The following is a 19,335-nucleotide window of genomic DNA, read 5'->3' as shown; positions in this document are numbered from 1 at the left end:
AACGGTGTAATTCGCATACAGTAAATTATTAAAACACTTTCCAGTTCCAAATGTACGCCCAGATATCCTTTTATTCACCTAAAACTTACACATAGCGTAACTATCTAAAGCCCGGGACGCAGTGTTACCATACAAAAACAACACAGGCAGATGGACAGTTGATAAAAAACAGAGTATAGGATGGACACTACTGAGGCGCTGAAGCATTTGCTTATGATTGGCTCTTATATTTTTGTTAGTTTGAATCCGTACATAGAGCCTCTAGGACTTCACACGCGCCATCAGGAACTTAATCAGTCTCCCCAAGTTTCTTATAGGCATTTATATACTGGTCATTCCCCTGTATGATTCTGAATGGAAGAATCTTCCTTTCCTCATAAAGACACTGGTAGTATCGCTTCCAGTGAATGCGAGTAGACCCAAGCAGGGCTTTGCTAACACATCCCCGATATTTGCTCGAATCTTGCCAATATCAACGATCCCGCGATGATCACCGGATCCTGTGTCCACGTATATTGGTCCACTAAAGCTGTCAACAAAGGCAAGCAGTAGGTGAAACACATCTGTGTCTGGTGACCTATTGGTAACTGAAGTGTTCTGCTGGGCGCATCCTTGACATGCAACATTAATGAGACGCCGTTAGTTTGACCAGTAATTAATTATTCAATGAAGTTAGGTATATCTTAGTTTTACCAGACCACCAGCTCTCCTGGGACTGGCCCGAAGGATTAGATATTTTGACGTGGCTAGGAACCAATTGGTAACTTAGCAACGGGACCTACAGCTTATTGTGGGATCCGAACCTTTTATATCGAGAAATGAATTTCTATCAACAGAAATAAATCCCTCTGATCCCACGTTGGCCAAGCCGAGAATCGAAATTCGGATCACCAGATTGGTAGCCGAGCATGAAAACCACTCGTCCAACGAGAAACTATTCAATGAAGTACTGTAGCAATGTTGGAGGGGAGTGACGTCTTTAATAATTTTGCCTAGAGGAGGAAGCCAAGACAGCTCTTGTGAGGAGAGAGAGAGAGAGAGAGAGAGAGAGAGAGAGAGAGAGAAGAGAGAGAGAGAGAGAGAGAGAGAGAGAATTACTTTGATGACTATGATATAGTTTATCAGTAAAATTGAAATATATACACCGATCTTGACCCTGTATTTGACAATGACCTCTATAGGCGCTCTACTAGCCTGTTTAAGTAGCACGGAAAAAGCCGCTATTCGAAAAATAGAGAAGAATCTCTACAAGTGTAACGCTGCTGAAGTAGCCATTACTTTTAATGAAATAATTACTATTATTATTATTATCATTCAGATGAACCATATTGATATATAACAGGCCTGCAGGGGCCACTGACTTGAAATTCAAGCTTCCAAAGAATATGTTAATTTGAAAGAAATTACAGATGATGATAGGAGGAAATAAAGAAAGATGAGATCAGTTATTAGACAACATAGACAAATCAACAAATTCAATAAAAAAAAACAGACAAAAATGTAAATAAATTAATAAAATTACACGGAGAATCGTTTTAGGTGTGTTTGTCTGTGGACTATATATAAATAAATGGATAGACAAGGGCATGGGACATAGCCTAAAAATAAAATAAAAAATAAATAGAAAAAAAAAAACCGTCATAAAAGCTGCATACGACATGGAAACTGAGGCGATATAGACCCTCATTTTCCTAATATCATCCAGGGAGGTTGAACCACTCAATCCCGGACTTCCTATTTAATGGGTTTTCCAGCAGTAAGTATTATAGTATTTTACGTATAGATATAACAAAATGGGAAACAAAATCCCTTCCTGACAATTCCATGCTCTCTCTCTCTCTCTCTCTCTCTCTCTCTCTCTCTCTCTCTGTAGTGAGTAGTTTCGCCGATGACACAAGAATAAGTAGAGAAATTATTTGTGATGAAGATAGGAACGCGCTACAAAGAGACCTTAACAAAGTATATGATTGGGCAGAGGTAGATAGGATGCTATTTAACTTTGATAAATTTGAATCAATAAATTATGGAGACAGAGAAGGAAAGCTATATGCATATAGGGGACCTAATAATAACACAATCACAAATAAGGAAGCAGTTAAAGACCTTGGTGTGATGATGAATAGTAACATGTTAAGCAATGATCAAATAGCAATTCTATTGGCAAAATGTAAAGCAAAAATGGGAAGGTTGTTATGGCACTTCAAAACAAGAAAAGCTGAACACATGATTATGCTTTCTAAAACATATGTTCGTAGTCCACTTGAATATTGCAATATGATGTGGTACCCACACTATCAAAAGGATATTGCACAAATAGAGAGTGTACAAAGGTCCTTTACAGCTAAAATAGAAGAAGTTAAGGATCTTGACTACTGGGAAAGACTACAATCCTTAAAATTATATAGTCTAGAAAGGAGAAGAGAACGCTACATGCTAATTCAGGCATGGAAACAGATAGAAGGAATAGCCGAAAACATCATGGAGCTAAAAATATCAGAAAGAGCAAGCAGAGCTAGATTAATAGTGCCCAAAACTATACCAGGAACAATAAGGAAAGCACACAGGACATTCATCCACTACGCCACCAGCATCGATAAATGCAGCGTCTATTCAATGCGTTGCCAGCTCATCTGAGGAATATATCAGGAGTGAGCGTAGATGTGTTTAAGAATAAGCTCGACAAATATCTAAGCTGCATCCCAGACCATCCAAGATTGGAAGATGCAAAATATACCGGAAGATGTACTAGCAACTCTCTGGTAGACATTAGAGGTGCCTTACACTGAGGAACCTGGGGCAACCCGAACAAGATGTAAGGTCTCTCTAGGAAGATTGTGGATCACCCCATATGAGTCATCGGAGCATAATTTGTTCAACTACAGCTGCAGCTACGCCAACTTTGGAAGAAATCAGCTCTTTACTATACTGCCTCTCCTCTACACTATCCTTGTAGTTTTCTATAAAAGAAAACTATTGCGATGACATTGTCAGTCCCCGCCTTTTCTGTCCCCCCTCCTATCTTCAAATCCAATTGGGACTGAGAGGTGCAAATTGCGGCGTTGATCACCCACCCTCCAATCATCAAACATACCAAATGACAGTCCTCTACCCTCAGTTGTTTTGATTTGATTAAGGTTAAAGTTATGATGATCGTGCCCCTGGCACCGCCGAATCCAAATCCGGAGGCGTCGCCGAAGCATCTTCACTTGACCACATCTGGGGAGCAACTGAGCACACTCCGGTCGTAGCCGAGATTTAGTACATACTGCAGCACATCGAGAGTTACATCCAGCCATACTATACGTTGGTTGTACAAAAAACTCGATTTCTTCGGCGCATTTTTACTTGTTTCTTCTCCTTCTTAGCCTTAATGTAAAAGATCTGTTTCCTTATAACTCGAAGTAGAACAGTTCCAAGCAGGTAAATATTGTGTATTTCTCTGAAAGCAAGAATGACGTCATTCATATGTATCTTCAAACATAAGCAGATCCACTGATGGTCGGATAAGCATTTACTTCCACCTGAGTTTCATTGGAACTTAACATTCACCAAGATCTTGACATTTACATGCCTCATTGCGACCTGGTAGACACTACACTAACACTTTTCTAACGTCAGTGTAAATTAGCTAATACTTTCGTAACGTTACCATTTATTGGTAGCTACTTTTTTAATGCATGGATTGGTAAACATTTTCTGGAAAAAGCTTGAACTTGTGTGTGAATTATGACAGCATAAACTTTTTCATCACACAGACTGAGTGGAGTGGAAAATAAATGTGGAACGTCAGCGCGAACAGAAAAATATGTACCTATTCTCCGTGTGAACTATCAATACTTATATCTATGTGAACGAGTAAAGACTTGTCTGTCTGCTGTCAGTGAGAAACTCTAAACAATCCTCCAAACTGTTTATACCGAGTGGCAGATAAAGCGCTACTCCCTGTGTATACTATTAAACAATGCTTTTAAGTTACAACGAACTGGTAATAACTGTTTTAGTCTTATCTGGGATTTTGAATATTTCCTTATGGGAACCAAGATAGGAATGAAAGCGTTCCCTACCCGAATCACACGGTCATTTCCAAGACGATCAGGATAATTTATCCATAACATCCACAATGATAATGTTACTCGCTAACTAATTTTACGCACATTCAAGCGCCTCTCAAATTTCAGTATCATTTCGCAAAAAAGAGTTTCTGACACAAACTAGAATAGGCGATTCCCAGTCTCTTTTATTCCAGTTTACTTTATTTAGGGGGGTAGGGGGTGATTCGCAACAAACTTCAGGAGTATGATGTGTTCAGTAATGAGCCACAGCAATGTCAGAGAGACAATGTATGAATATGTGTGATGTAACTATATAGGTAGTATACATATATACATATCCACCACATATCCTTGTTGTTGATACTGAATTCAACTTACTTTTACCTTCGGACGACCCAAAACTATTTGGGTATGACCGAAGGTGTTAGGGACTGATCCGCAAGGCTGTTACCAGAGATAAAAGTTCGCTCCGGCACTGCTACATATATTTTTGTCGAATTCAGTTTCTATGTTCAGAAATAAAATAAACCCAGGGCCACCAAGTAAGAATATTGGTAAAACTTACCATCTAAGAGCTAGGTGTTTCAAATTTGCCTACCAGAGTGGAAATGGGTTGGTTTCGATTCTGAATGCTGAAGCTGGATTCGACATGAATAAGTACAGCGGAGCTGAAATCAGTTTATGCCTCCGAAACAGGTAAGTGAACAAGTCCCTTCCACTTCTGCATCGAACCCATAAGACATAGGTTCGATTCCGGGCCAGGGCATAAGCGTTCACTACAAAGAATTCTCTTGTGGGTTTAAGTCATCCGCAAGGTACGGTCTTTCAGAATATAAATATGTTATGTGCCAATTGGAATGTAGAGAAAAGAATATAGAATTTAGGTCAAAGGCTAAGCGATGGGGCCTATGAAGCCATTCAACGCTGAAACGGAAATTGACAACAAGAAGGTTTGAAAGGTGTAAAAGGAGGAAAACCTCAAAGCAGTTGCGCTATGAAACAACTGTTAGGAGACGGTGGAAAGTAAGATGGAAGAAAGAGAATATGAACGGAGGTACGGTAAAAAGGAATGAAAGGGGGTTGGAGCTAGAGCCCAACGGGGACGCTGCAAAGAACCTTAAGTAATGCCAAACTCAACTTATACCTCCAGCGACAACTTAGTGAATCAAACCCAAAAGCATAGGTTCAAATTCTAGCTAGACTCGCAGCGGATCTTAACCTTTTTATTACCACGCCCCCTGTAAAAGTTGGTCCTTTCTTTCACGGCCCCCTTGCATCTATGAGTGAAATTCCCTCCCAGATTTAAAGGAAAATAAAAAAAAATGAGAAAGAGAAGGGGTTTTGAGGGTAAGAAGGGAGGTCAATAATTGCAAAACTTGGTCAACCCAATGAGCATAACTAGAGTAGTTTGTTTGTATAGTGTTTTTACGTTGCATGGAACAGGTGGTTATTCAGCAACGGGACCAACTGCTTTGCGTGACTTCCGAACCGCGTCGAGTGTGGACTTCTATCACCAGAAATACACATCTCTCACACCTCAATGAAATGCCCGAGAATCGAACTTGAGGCCAACGAGGTATCACGCCAAAACCATACCGACCACGCCACTGCGGCACTTCTAACTAGAGTAGTAGACCCCTGGAAAGTAACGTTATAAGACGATACTTTAGCACTTTGCCATAAACTTCTGAATATTAGTTCCTCACTCGTTAAGAGAATAACTAATATAATGACAGAATTTTAACAAATTTTCTCTGGGGCTCCCGCCTCCACTGGAAATTGCTGACGCCCCCCAGGTAAGAACCACTGCCAGAGCAAAAGCACTCATGTAGAACTTATTCTCTTTGGGTATGTTATTCCCAGGGTGAAGCGATTCATTTGCTGAAGAACTCTGCTGACTCTCTAATGCAAAGGAGAGACAGCTATGCACAAGTGAAAGAAGCAGCGGAGACGCTCTCAAATAAATGTGGTGTTGAGCCAAAGTTTCAACCTAAACGCTATATATATAAGAAAGGCCAAAAAAAACATTTTGATGAATGTGTACAGATGAAAGACTTTCGGATCCAGAGTACCACTTCAAAAGGGATGTGTTTTATGGTTGTTTGAACATACTGATCGCTCAACTAAATCAAAGATTTAAATGTCTAAGACATGTTGCTTAAAATTTCAAAATAATCTTTCCCAAGAATTTATTTACTGCATCCGGTGATGACCTATATAATAGAGCCATAATTTTAAATAAAGTACACAAGGAAGATATTTCTACAGAATTTCCAGTTCAGTTGTCGTCCTTCCGCCAACACTTCAGATCACATCTTGAAAATATGACTACATTTTCTAAACTATATGCTTTATTGATATGTGAAAACAGCGTCATGGATTCAAGCTTTATTTCTGAAGATCCCTGTTACTGTCGCAAGGGCTGACCGATCCTTTTCAAAGCTCAAGATGATCAAAACTTATTTGAGAAGCATGATGGCACAAGAACGACTGAGTGGGGAGCCGTTTCAAAGGCATATCCCACCTACTACTACTACTACTACTGTCGGTTATATCGATTGAAAATAGCATGGCAAGAAACATAAACTTAGAAGAAGTATTGTGTGTTTATACAATATACGTAGATGCATATACAGGTATATATAAACACCCATATAAATGTAAATGTGTGCTTTGATTTATTTAAGAGCATTAGTTACAGGTAAATCAACCAATGGCAAATAATCTTGCTTTTCATGATAGAGGTCTACTCAAAAAATTTGCGCCAGGGCCCATAATGATCTAGTTCCGCCACTGGAAACAACACAAAAGGACTTTCACCTTCCAGTCTGCATTAGTAAAAAAGCGTGTTCCTAACTATCCAGCTTCTTTCTCTAACCTGGAAACTTGTGAAGAAGATGCTGATGGCTCCAGGTAAGGTGACTGGAAGGTTACATTTCTACGCCACTAACGTCGTTTGGCAATCGGCGAGTTTAAGAAAAACAGGTTCTGGCAGTAACCGCCTGAATAATGGAGAGAGAGAGAGAGAGAGAGAGAGAGAGAGAGAGAGAGAGAGAGAGAGAGAGAGAGAGAGAGAGAGAGATCGTATAGAAGAACAGAATATTTCGCAAATTCTATTCGGGACTTTAAAGGTCTCGGCAGAAAGTGTGCTAAAACATATCAAGATAAGAGATCATCGCTGCAGCGATGATACTGATGCACACGAATGGTGGATATGCGCAATGGGATCAACAATCACAAAATTATTTCAGTGCTTCATTTCAGTTCATCTCATTAAGAAATTAAATTTAACCAGAAATATAGAAAAAGGACAAACAAATACATGAACCATTTAATTTTTTTCTTAATTTCCTTCACAGATGAAACCCGAATCTGCAAACCATATGTACCTGATTATCGCATGCTGCCTCACACTTCCTGCATTCTCTTCACAACATTCACTAACTACAGGTAGGTAGTATTATCTCTCCAAACGCATACGTAGGATGCTGCTAAGCTAAGATGAGAGATGACGCGATGCGCGGAAGGGGGTAGGTAGGGGTCTGAGCGGAAGATTAGGAAAATATTGGAACCGGATACGGATGACGAGAAAGGTGGATCAAAGTATGTTGTTATGTTATGGGGAAAGTGAAAGACGACGATAGTGTGTGTGAAAGAGCTAAAGTGTGAATGTGTAAGATGAGGTGAATGACCTAAGTGTAGGTGGCTTCAATTTGCTGATGATGAATCCGCTGTAAAGGTCTATGAAGAGGTTGTTATGAAAGTTTTACCATAAATGTGGCATTGGCCCTTGGTGGAAACGGTTTATTGTTGAGCATACATACATACATTTTGTATGTATATATATATATATATATATATATTATATCATAATATATATATATATATATATAAATATAATATGATATATAATAATATATACTATATTATTATATATATATATATATAGATATATATAGATATATAATATATATATATAATAATAATATATATATATATATATATATATATATATATATATACCTAAAATTAAATAATATATATATAATTAACGCACCATAAGCGGACATATGCCTGAGTATACAAATATATAAATTCATATATCTAAACGGAAGGGACTTGAGGTAAAATAAAAATAAAGTAAAAAAAAACTAACGAGGAGATTGAAAAGGGAGAAATGAGAAAGTGTGTGCACACAGGGATAACGGTCTATTCACTCTATACGTATGTAAATGCACCTGCACGTAACCGTATAGTACCAGACCGGCAAAATATTCTTCATTGGGATCTATATTGTACCATTCACACTATATCGGACCAAGAGCCTCAGGGGCGTGGTCGGTATGGTGTTGGCATGCTACCTTAGTGAAAGCAAGTCCGATTCTCGGACACTCCAATGAGGGGTGGGAGATGTGTATTTCTGGTGATAGAAGCTCACTCTCTCGACGTGGTTCGGAAATCACGTAAAGACGTTGTTCCCGTTGCTGAATAACCACTGGTTCAATGTAACGTTAAAGCACCATACAAACAAACAAACAAACAAACAAAAACTATACCGGACCGACACGCAACGTCACCTTCAAATGCCGGTGGGGTTTCTCGGCGACAATATTTTGCAGGTACGGTCAGGTTCCTTTCAGGTACCGATCTTGTCACTACTGGACAGTGTGAACGTGGCACCTCCACAGCAGTGAAATGACAGCTTTCATTTCCAGTGATGTGTTGTGCCATTAATAATCTCCCTCGGAACTAAAAATGGGGCTGTCGTATTTTGACAGTGATGATGTCGCTCATTGGCAGCCTTAATTGGGCATAGTGTCTTCTTTTACTTGGATAATATAATGCTTATTGGGAGGACCGTAGTAGAATGAAATTCTGAAGAGCTGCGGGGCAGAATGGCGTGAAATTATATTTATATATATATATATATATATATGTATATATATATATATATATATATATATATATATATATATATATATATACCCGCGGATCCTCGGAATTTCATCCTCTACGGTCATCACAATAAGCATTACATTATCCAAGTAAAAGAAGACATTGTGCCCAATTAAGGCTGCCAATGAGCGACATCATCACTCAAAATTTGGCAGCCCCATTTCTAACTCCAAGGGAGATTATTATTGGCACAACACATCACTGGAAATGAAAGCTGTCTTTTCACTGCTATCGTTGAGAATGATTAGTCACACTAGCAAACATATGTATACAGAAATTGTGTATAAAAATTCGTAAAAGTAGCTAAGTCTACAGGCAGAACCAGCTTCGTTTCAGGGAATCCATTCTCACCCCCAACCCTTTCGGATTGGGGGGGAGGAGGTAGGATGAAACCCCATTATATACCATATTAGTGGCCCTCCCTATAACCCTGCCAAGTTTCACGTCCATCGGACCAGCCTTTTGGCCGTGATTAAATGACAGACTGACTGACAGACATTACAAGATATTAATTAAGCCAACTTAAGATCAGGAGCAGTGAAATCCTTACCGTACCTGACACTGGACAAAAGCTTCTCAACAAAGGGCAAGGAAAACGCATTTTTTTTTTTTTAAGCATCAACTGTTTATGATCTACACATCCCCATAGGGGGTTAAGGCAGTCAGTGCACCTCTTACGGTACACTGTAGGCACTACTCAAGGTTCTTTGCAGCGTGCCTTCGGCCCCTACCTGCTACCCTTTTCGGTCCTTTAATTGTACCTCCTTTCATATTCTCTTTTTTTTTTTATCTTACTTTCCATTCTCTCCTAACAATTGATTCATAGTGCAACTGAGAGGTTTTCCTCTTGTAACACCTTTCAAACCTTTTACAGTCAATTTCCGTTTTAGAGCTGAATGACCTCGTAGGACCCAGTGTTTGGCCTTTGGCCTAAATTCTATATTCATTTTATGATCTACAAACAAACCTGGTGCACACTCATTATCATCACAACTGGAAAGACCCTACGTAGTCATTTGCTTCCCATCCAACTGGAGAACTCCCTGCTGATGCTGCCAAGCCCCTCTAGGGTATAATTCTAATTCGAGGATAATCTAGGAATCTAAGCTTAACGGCCATTTGTCAATCCTATCTATGAGTTAATCTGCAATTGCATTTAAATTCTGGTGATTATCCCATGATGTTTCCTTTAGTTGTTTAATGCACAGATGGAGTTGATTTCCAAGTGCTGGACGACTTACTTAGGACATTCTATTGTGACCACTTTATACTGACTCACTAATACTACCCGAGACACAGTCACCAGCCGACTTGTAGACTTAAAGTTGCCCCCTAATACCATCAGTCTCTCAGTTCAATTTGCCAAAACAATTAATATCTGCAATACTTATCTCTCTTTTTTTGTAGCTTGGCTTCCTGGGCAATAATTTTTCACTTTTCTCTACAAATGACGGGCCAGTCCAAAATCCTCTACCTCTATGTTCCAGAGTAATGCTCCATCCACGGGAAGGAACTTTTCTTATCAAGAACAACTATTAAATCCCCTTCTTCTCCCACAAAATAAGGTTGGGCCTGAATAAAGTCTAACCGTATAATTGGGGAGACCCAAGAAACTACAATAAAAGGAAAAATATAAATATTTTGTTCAAAATTTCTATTGCATGCAGTGTCTTAAGTTAATCTTTTCATGGTTCCTCATAATCATGTTGATCAACATCACTGCAATGGATAATGAAAGGGTGAGATCCTATTTTGCCCCATTCAGGTCCTTTGCCCTCCACCTTACAACAAGGTGGGTTGAGTGCTATTTGGAGGTTAATTTATTTACCTCTATGGAGGAGTGATAATGGTAGTTTAAATTGAGTCTTTGACGTCTTTTGAGGGTGAGAGAGAGAGAGAGAGAGAGAGAGAGAGAGAGAGAGAGAGAGAGCAAAATTGGTGGAGGGATGAATGGGAGTGGTTGGATGGTGGGCATAAGAGTGTGGGTATTATCTGTTATGGCAAGAGTCAGAAGAAGTGAGGAAGTCTGTGAAGTCATAGAGTCATACTAAAGAGTTGGTTTGGCAGCGGTCTTATTCACTGATGGTCAGTTGAGAGGTTGTGTGATTTGGTTGTTTTTGATGTTGTAAAGTTGTTGTGCGTGTGTCTGTCTGGTTGTGGTGAAGTTGAAGAGGTTGGTTGTGCATTTGGTGTCTGAGTTGGCAGTTGGGGACAGTGTTGGTGTTGGCAGTTTGTTGTGCTGGGTTGGAGTTGGCATATGATTTGTTTTGTTGTTTTCGAGCTGTTGGTGTTTGTTTGCACGGTGACTGGGGTGTTTATTTTTTGAGTTGTTGTACAGTTATGGTGTTTGTCTCTCTTGGGTAGTGAAATTCTCGGTGGTTGCTGTGTCTCGACTAGCCTATATCCAACGGACAGCACAGCCTAGCCCTGAGTATCTGGAGTCTGAGGTGAGTACATGTGTTGGTGTTTTGGGTGTTCTGTGTTCGGTATGCTAACTGTCCTGCATGTAATTAGTAACGTGAAGAGGAAAGTGTGGCAGAGGGAAGTTCGAGTCAAAGACTAAAGTAACTGTGGGGAGATTTGCTTGTTTTGTTGCTTTGTGTGTGATCCCGACACAGAAATTTTTGCCGCCTGAACAGGGACTGCTGGTGTGGTGGCTGCAGGACGATTGGTGTAGTGAGTTGTGTGACTGGTGAAGAAAATGAGTATGGAAGGTCTGACTGAAGTGGAGAGGCTGAAGGAGGAGTTGCAGTTGTTGAGGGAAGCTAAGGAAAGAGTGGAAGAAGAGAATGAGATGTTGAGGGTAGAGTGTGAGGAGCTAAAGAGCAAGTTAGAGGACGTGAGAGAAATGCTAAGGAGTACGAGTGGAAATGTAAAAAGAGGTGAAAGGAGCAGAAAAGAGCATGGTTGAGAAAATGGTGTAATGATGAATGCAGTGCAGATGATGAAGGGATTCACGGGAGAGGGAGCAGTAGGAGGTAGGCCTACTGGGTCTTGTGACGGGCCAGGAGTGGTAAAGAAAGTGGAAGAGCGAATGAATGAGAGCACGAGTGATGAAGGTGATTTGGTTGTGATAAGTAAAGGAAAGAAGGGGAAGACACAGGATTAGGATAAACCTGAGGACAAGAATAAGAAGGGGGCTGAGGAAAAGAAGTAGACTAAGGGAAAGAAGGCTAGTAAGGATGATGGACAGGGTAAGAAGAGTGTAATCAAGAGCATAGATGTTAGACTGGAAGTTGATTCATTGTATTCAGAAAAGGTTAAGAGGGATCAGAATGGAAGTAGCAAAAGTGAGAGTGAGAGTGAGCAGGAAGTGCGAAAGGCGGTGTATATGAGAGAGGTACCCCGATGTGCACAATGTGAGGAATAAGGTAGTAGGGATATAGGGGACTTTTTTAAGGAATATGAGAAGTATTAGTGGCTAAGTATGGGGATAACAAGAGAGTTTGGGCGAGAAAGTTAGGTAACTTCTTGACGGGATTTCTGTTGAGTATTTATGGAGTAATGATGAGTGTAGGGAATGTGCCATATGAGTGTGTGAAAGCCTGGATTGTGGAACAGGCAGAGGATAAAGAGTTGTGTTAGATATAATAGAAAACATGATTTTGAAGAGGCCAGAATGAAAGTTGGTGAGTCGCTGTCAATGTATGTGTGCAGGTTGGAAACATTAGCTAGGAAAATTTTGGGGACGAAGGGATAAATGAGTGTAAAGAGCTAGTGAGGAAGTTGTTGGCGACTGTGCCTGAGAGTGTGTATGAGTTTACAAATCTGTAACGTAAGGAGAAAATGAGATGGACGAATGAGAGATTAACGTGGAATGACATTTTTAGAGATGGTTGGGGATTACGAGCTGGATAAGTGTATGAAAGAGAGTAGAAGTGTCAGCTTCAGGACCGAAGTAAATAAGGGTATGCCTGAGTTTAAGAGCTACAGGGAGGCAATTTTAGAAGGGCCAAGGAGAATGGCAGAGCAAGTGGTTGATAGGAGCATTAGAGCAAGTAATGTAAGTATGGTGAAACCTACGAGAGATAGGAGTGTGAGGGTCGGAAGATTAGGGTCAGTTAGCTGTGAGCGAGAGCAGAAATGTTATAGATGTGGGAAATCAGGGCATAAGAAGAATGAATGTCAGTGAGCGTTAGGAATGTGCTTCGGGTTTGGACAAACAGGCCATTTAGTGAGTGAGCGTAAGAAGGATAGGGATATTAAATGTTACAAGTGTGGACAGATAGGGCATATAGCTAGTGGATGTCAGGGTACCCATATGTATGTGGTTTGCAGCAACTGTGGAATGAATGGGCACTATGCTAGGATGTGTAAAGAACAGCGTGCGAAGTGCGCCGAATGTGGAATGGAAAGTCATGTAGCGAGTGTGTGTAGGCAAGAGAGGATGAATCAGGCTGGGAATGGGAAACTAGGTGTTAAGGGGGTTCAGTTGGGTGGGTCCTCTAGTATGTGGCAGTATGTTCAGGATAATGTGATGAGTGAATGGTTGAGGGTGAATAAGTATGAGCCGAGTGTCAGTGAACAAATGGGTCTGGAAGATCGGCAGTTAGTGTTGGTTGAGTATGGAAGAAATTGGAAGAGTGTAGAGAAAGGAAATGGAAGGAAGAAGTGTGAATGGCATGATAAGGGTATTAGTGGCAGGGTGCAAACAGTTGATAAAGTGTGTAATGCGGATGACTTTGAGGGAATGAATAATACTTATAGCATATATGGGTGAAACCTCAGTGGGAAGGAAACTGAGTAGTAAGAGGTAGTTGATAGGATGGATAAGTCTATGCAAGAGTTTAACAGAAGTATATATGAACTGCGTGGTTTGGTAGCAGAAATAGGGGAGATATTGGGAATGAATGAATGAATGGAAGTTTTCGGGCATCCTGACATCGAAGGTCATTGACGCCGATATCGTTTATTATAAATAAAGAATAAAAGTATATTCAATTAAAATCATAAAAAAAATGTCATTGTAAAAGTTAAATAACTTTCAGAAGACCTGCTTCTGAAATAAATCTAAAAATGTCACTTGCATTGTACGACACATCATGTCCAAGAATCTTGGCAAGGATGAACCTGCCATCCTCACCTCGAGCCTCAAACAGATATCTGTTTCTTTCTGTGCTATAAGTGGGGCATTCAGTCAACAAATGCCTCACTGTCAAGGGTATCAAACAGTCGTCACAATATGGTTGGTGTTGGCCAGCTAGCAGAAACTCATGTGTCATCAGAGTGTGACCAATTCGGAGACAACAAAGTGTAGTCTCCCACTTTCGGGGCATCACGTTATATTTCCAAGGGGATATAACATTTGTTATTTCTCTCATCTTATTATCAGCTACGCTATCCCAATGCTTTTGCCAATTATTATAAATAAAATTCTTAATTGCAGGTAAAAAATCATTACATGGAATGGGATACCTTCTTGGTAGCAACTCAGCTGCAGCATTCTTTGCCAGTGAATCTGCCTCCTCATTTCCACACACACCTACGTGTGCCGGAACCCAACAAAATCGAACTGTTATGCCTTTCAGACTAATAATAAAAAGCCACTCTAAAATCTTTAAAACCAAAGGGTTACTAGAATTAAAAACTTCTAAAGCTTGAAGGACACTTCTTGCATCACTAAAAATGGTAAAATTGCCCTCATCTTATAATGCTATTTTCTCAATTGCGGTTAATATGCCATATAGTTCTGCAGTAAATATGGAAGATACCAGAGGAAGTGCACCTCTACAATTAAAAGAACTACTATATACTCCAAATCCAACGCCAGCATCAGATTTGGAACCATCTGTATATATAAAAGTCGATTCCCTATGTTCTTCGACATGTTCATGAAAGAGAGACCTGGCTTCTAATTCAGTTATGTTCTTTTTTATACCAATAAAATATTTACAAAAAGATATATCTGGTAATTTCCACGGAGGGGTTGGTGATATCCTAAATGGAAGAACTCTATTTCTTGCTATATCAAGACCGTTTATTAATTGTTTTACCCGAAAACCATAGGGTTGAGGAGATTTTAGGTGTAACTCAAAATATCTACAATGCCTTACAAAGTTTGCAGTCTGACAGGCTAAAGAATTGGGAAGTCTTTGCAACCTAAACCAATATCGAATAATAGAAGACTTTCGGTAAAGGTCTAATGTTAATTCTCCAGCGTCAACCAGGAGACTTGGAATAGGCGAAGTTCTAAACTCTCCTGTAGACAATCTAATACCAGCATGGTGTATGGAATCTAACACCTTTAATCGGCTTGGGGTGGCTGAGGAGTATATTTCACACCCATAACTAATTTTTGAAAAAATTAAGGCCTTGTAAAATTTTAATATAGTTTTGTGGTCTGCCCCCCATGATGTATGTGACAATACTTTTAAAAGATTCAGGGCCTCAAGACACTTAACTTTTAACGCCTTTAAGTGAGGAACCCATGTCAACCTGCAATCAAATATCAAAAATAAAAATCTGGCTTCACTTACACATGAGATCCGTTGGCCTTTGATGTATATATCCGGGTCTGGATGTATTCCCCGAATACGACAGAAATGGACAACAACAGTTTTGCTTGTCGAAAACTTAAATCCATTCATATCGGCCCACTGAATACTTTTGTAAATTGAGAGTTGTAGTTTTCTCTCAACCATCGACATTCTAGATCCAGCAAATGACATGGAGATATCATCTACAAATAATGTTGAGAGAATATCTTGGGGAATGACAGAGGATATCCCATTAATGGCTAGTGCAAATAGAGTTACACTTAGCACACTACCCTGGGGAACTCCTTCCTGACATCTCCTCTCTGATAGAGTTTCCCCCACTCTCACTTGAAAAAATCTATGTGAAACAAATGATTGAATGAACAATGGTAACTCTCCTCGTAATCCCAATTCATGAATGGTTTTAAGTATACCATATCTCCATGCAGCATCATATGCCTTCTCAAGATCAAAAAAGGCTGTTACATGGTGCTGTTTGGATGCAAAGGCTTCACAAATAGAGGATTCCAGTCGTATCAACACATCAGTCGTTGAATGCATTTTTCTAAATCCACACTGGATAGGTGATAAAATACCCTTCTTTTCCAGGTACCATATCAGTCTTACATTGACCATCTTCTCCATGATCTTACATAAACAACATGTCAATGTAATTGGTTGATAGTTTGCAGCTAAAAACTTATCCTTACCAGGTTTTAAAAAGGCTAAAATAATGGCTAGTTCCCAAACTCTTGGATAACTATGATCATGCCATATTCTGTTAATAATGCTTAAAATAAATAACTTGGTATTAACAGGTACACGTTTAATCATTGCATATGGAATTCCATCGGGTCCAGGGGCTGTATCATTACACGTAGCAAGTGCGGAGTCAAATTCTCTTTCAGTAAAAGGAGAGTTGTACGACTCTTCCCTTCCTGTTGCGAAATTTAAAATTTTCTTTTCTTCAATGCTCCTAAACTGGTGTCCAGGAGCTGCTTCACACTTGCATGATACATTTGAGAAATGATCCGCCAGGGCATTGCTAACCTCAGTTGCTCCAGTCATATACTGATCATTCACCTTCAACACTGGTGGTGGCTTGGGGGTGAATTTACCTGCTATCTTTTTTACTTTCCTCCACACAGAAGATGGTGGTGTTCTACTGTTAATGGAGGTAACAAAAGACACCCAAGACTGGTGCCTAGCTTCTTTCATGGCACGATGGAACTGTGCTCTACACTTCTTGTATATAATCAAATTCTCCTCAGTACGGCCTCTGCGCAATCGAGTTAAAGACCTTCTTGTGGCTCTGTGCAGGGCAGTTAGTTCTGAAGACCACCAGGAGACTGGTCATCGTTTGAATAACCCTGTTGTTTTAGGAATTGAATTGACTCCTGCTGTATGAAGGGTTCCATTCAGCATGTCTATGGCATCATCAATATTTTCAAACTGCTCTGCATTCCCTTCAATTTCGCTTAGCTCACGAAATCTACCCCAGTCTGCCTTGTCAAGATTCCATCATGGCGATCTCTGTAAAGGTGGACCATTCTTGGTGTTTATAATGATTTGTGCATGATCACTAGTATGCCAATCATCTAATGTCCTCCAATCGAAATCGAGAAGGCAATTAGAGCTTGCGATTGATAGGTCAATGCATGACAAGGTACCTGTCTGGACATGAAAGTGTGTGGGCTCTCCTGTATTAAGGAGTGCGACATCCCCTTGTGTTTGCTAAAACATCGCCCCATAAAGGATGTCTACCATTCAAATCTCCCAGTAAGAGAAAAGGTTGGGAGAGTTGTTGAATCACCTCTACTAAATTATCATATAAAATATTATCATTTGGAGGTAGGTACAGAGAGCATAATGCATATTTTCTCCCTATATCAATCTGTACAACCACTGCCTGCAGAGGTGTACGAATAGGAAAAGATATTTGGGGAACATCTTGACGAACGTAAATGAGATTTCCGCCATGGCTCCCTGCTTGTTGATTATATGGTGTTCTATAGCTAACATACTCTCGAGGACAAGGAGTATTAGCATCAAGCTTGCTCTCCTGTAGACATACAATTATGGGGGAATGCTCATGAATTAGTAGCTTAAGTTCTTCATATTTGGCCCTTGAACCCTGACAATTCCATTGCAAAATGGAGGAGAAAACTATGGATCACTTCTGGAAGACATCTTGGATGAGGTCTTCCCATTGGCAACTTTTAATCTAACATTATTTCCTGTAGGTTTCTTTAGAGATGGTCTTGATATATTGGGTTTTATGTTTGTCTTTTTCTTTGTGTCCTTTTGATCTATTTGTTGAGGCGGATGGTGGACCTCAACTTGAATTTCTGATTTATTCAAGTTATCTTCCAGTTGATCAGAAACATCAACAGATAAAACATCAAATTTATTTGACGTCATAGCTTTAATGTTTCTGATGGAAGGGGGTGAGAGAGATGGAGGTCTCTCTCTTTTTCGATTAATAGGTGGTGGGCTTCTAGGTTTTTGCACCTTCCCTATAACAGGTGCACCAGGCAAGTTGGTTTTAAGTGGAACCTCCATTAAATCAGGCAAGGACATGGCCTGAGAGAGGTTTGTACTACTTATTGTAATGGGGGACGAAGGTTGTACGGGGATAGGCAATGCCCCACTGCTAATACACTGTGGCAAAGCCTCAGAAGGCAATATGCTTGACTCATCATGCAGAATTTTATCATTAGATGGTATATTTCTTTTTCTAGAACTATTGGCAGTGCTAGGTGGGTTTGATTTTAATGCCTTTGCATAACTACTTGATTTATTTAATAGTCTTTTGGCATATCCCACACTTATATGTTCTAAATTGGATTTGTTAAGGGTAGCTTCTTCCGACTTATACAGCTCGCAGTTCCGGTCAGTGGATTTATGATTTGAGCTGCAATTTAAACACCTGGCCTCAAGTGCACATTCTCCATGGTAAGATTTGGAGCAAATACCACACATTTTTTCGTTTTTGCAAACTTTTGACGGGTGTCCAGATTTTAAACAATTAAAACATTGCAGTGGCTTCTGCTTGAATGGTCGAACTTTAATAATTTTATTTTCAATAATAATGTGGGAAGGTACATCAGCATCCTGAAAAGTAAGGATAATCATTGATGTACCTGGGACTTTGTGTACTTTCCATACATTTAGTGGACACATGGCCAGTATCTCCTCTGTAAATTCATACAGATCTTTGTTAAAAACTACTCCCCTTCCGTAGCTAAAATTTAGGTGGGGTTTGACATCTAACTTAATATCATCATCATTTGTTTTAAGGTTGGATAGTATTACGGATTGTGTGCATGATTTGGCATGGATAAGGTAACTATTTTTTCCAAAACGAGATATATCTCCTGGTGCAATAGTTCCTACTTTTTTCTGAATTAATTTGCATATTTGGAAATAGTTCCCTGTAACCCCCTGAGATTCAGCTACAAGCCACATCGGTGGTTTTGGCTTCCTCTGGGAAGGCATAACTAAATCAGCATCTTTTTCAAACCAGTCCGCAGGTCTATAAACGTCCAAATCCTTTGGTACCTTGTCGCAAAGAGCAGCCATTATATTCAAGTTATTAATTTTGATATTATTAATATTACATATTGCATTAAATTCTTCGTCATGACTATTGTAAGATATCCATGAATCCCATTTTGTATCTTCCAGTTTCATTCTTATTTCTGTTATAGATCCATAACACTCAAATTCTTTGTATATATTATCATAATTTGTCTCTGTTGGGATTTGGGTAACATGAAGGATTCGAAGTTTCCTTGCGTTACCCAGATTACTCAATTTTGGAATATCAATAGAATGGTCCTTCCTAGTTC

At 39.7% G+C, this 19,335-nt stretch overlaps 1 protein-coding gene across 1 annotated transcript in view; it reads left to right on the top strand.

Moving 5' to 3' along the window:
* LOC135226888 (uncharacterized) overlaps nucleotides 1-19,335 on the top strand; it is a gene marked incomplete at its 3' end in the record, with an annotated part of 85,307 nt that overhangs the window by 21,191 nt on the left and 44,781 nt on the right. The window contains 1 exon segment of the mRNA XM_064266579.1: nucleotides 7,412-7,502. Coding sequence (XP_064122649.1) covers nucleotides 7,412-7,502 — 91 coding nt within the window.

This window comes from Macrobrachium nipponense, chromosome 15, assembly GCF_015104395.2.
Source record: "Macrobrachium nipponense isolate FS-2020 chromosome 15, ASM1510439v2, whole genome shotgun sequence".
Classification (NCBI taxonomy): domain Eukaryota; kingdom Metazoa; phylum Arthropoda; class Malacostraca; order Decapoda; family Palaemonidae; genus Macrobrachium; species Macrobrachium nipponense.
This window is presented reverse-complemented; position numbering and strand designations above follow the sequence as displayed.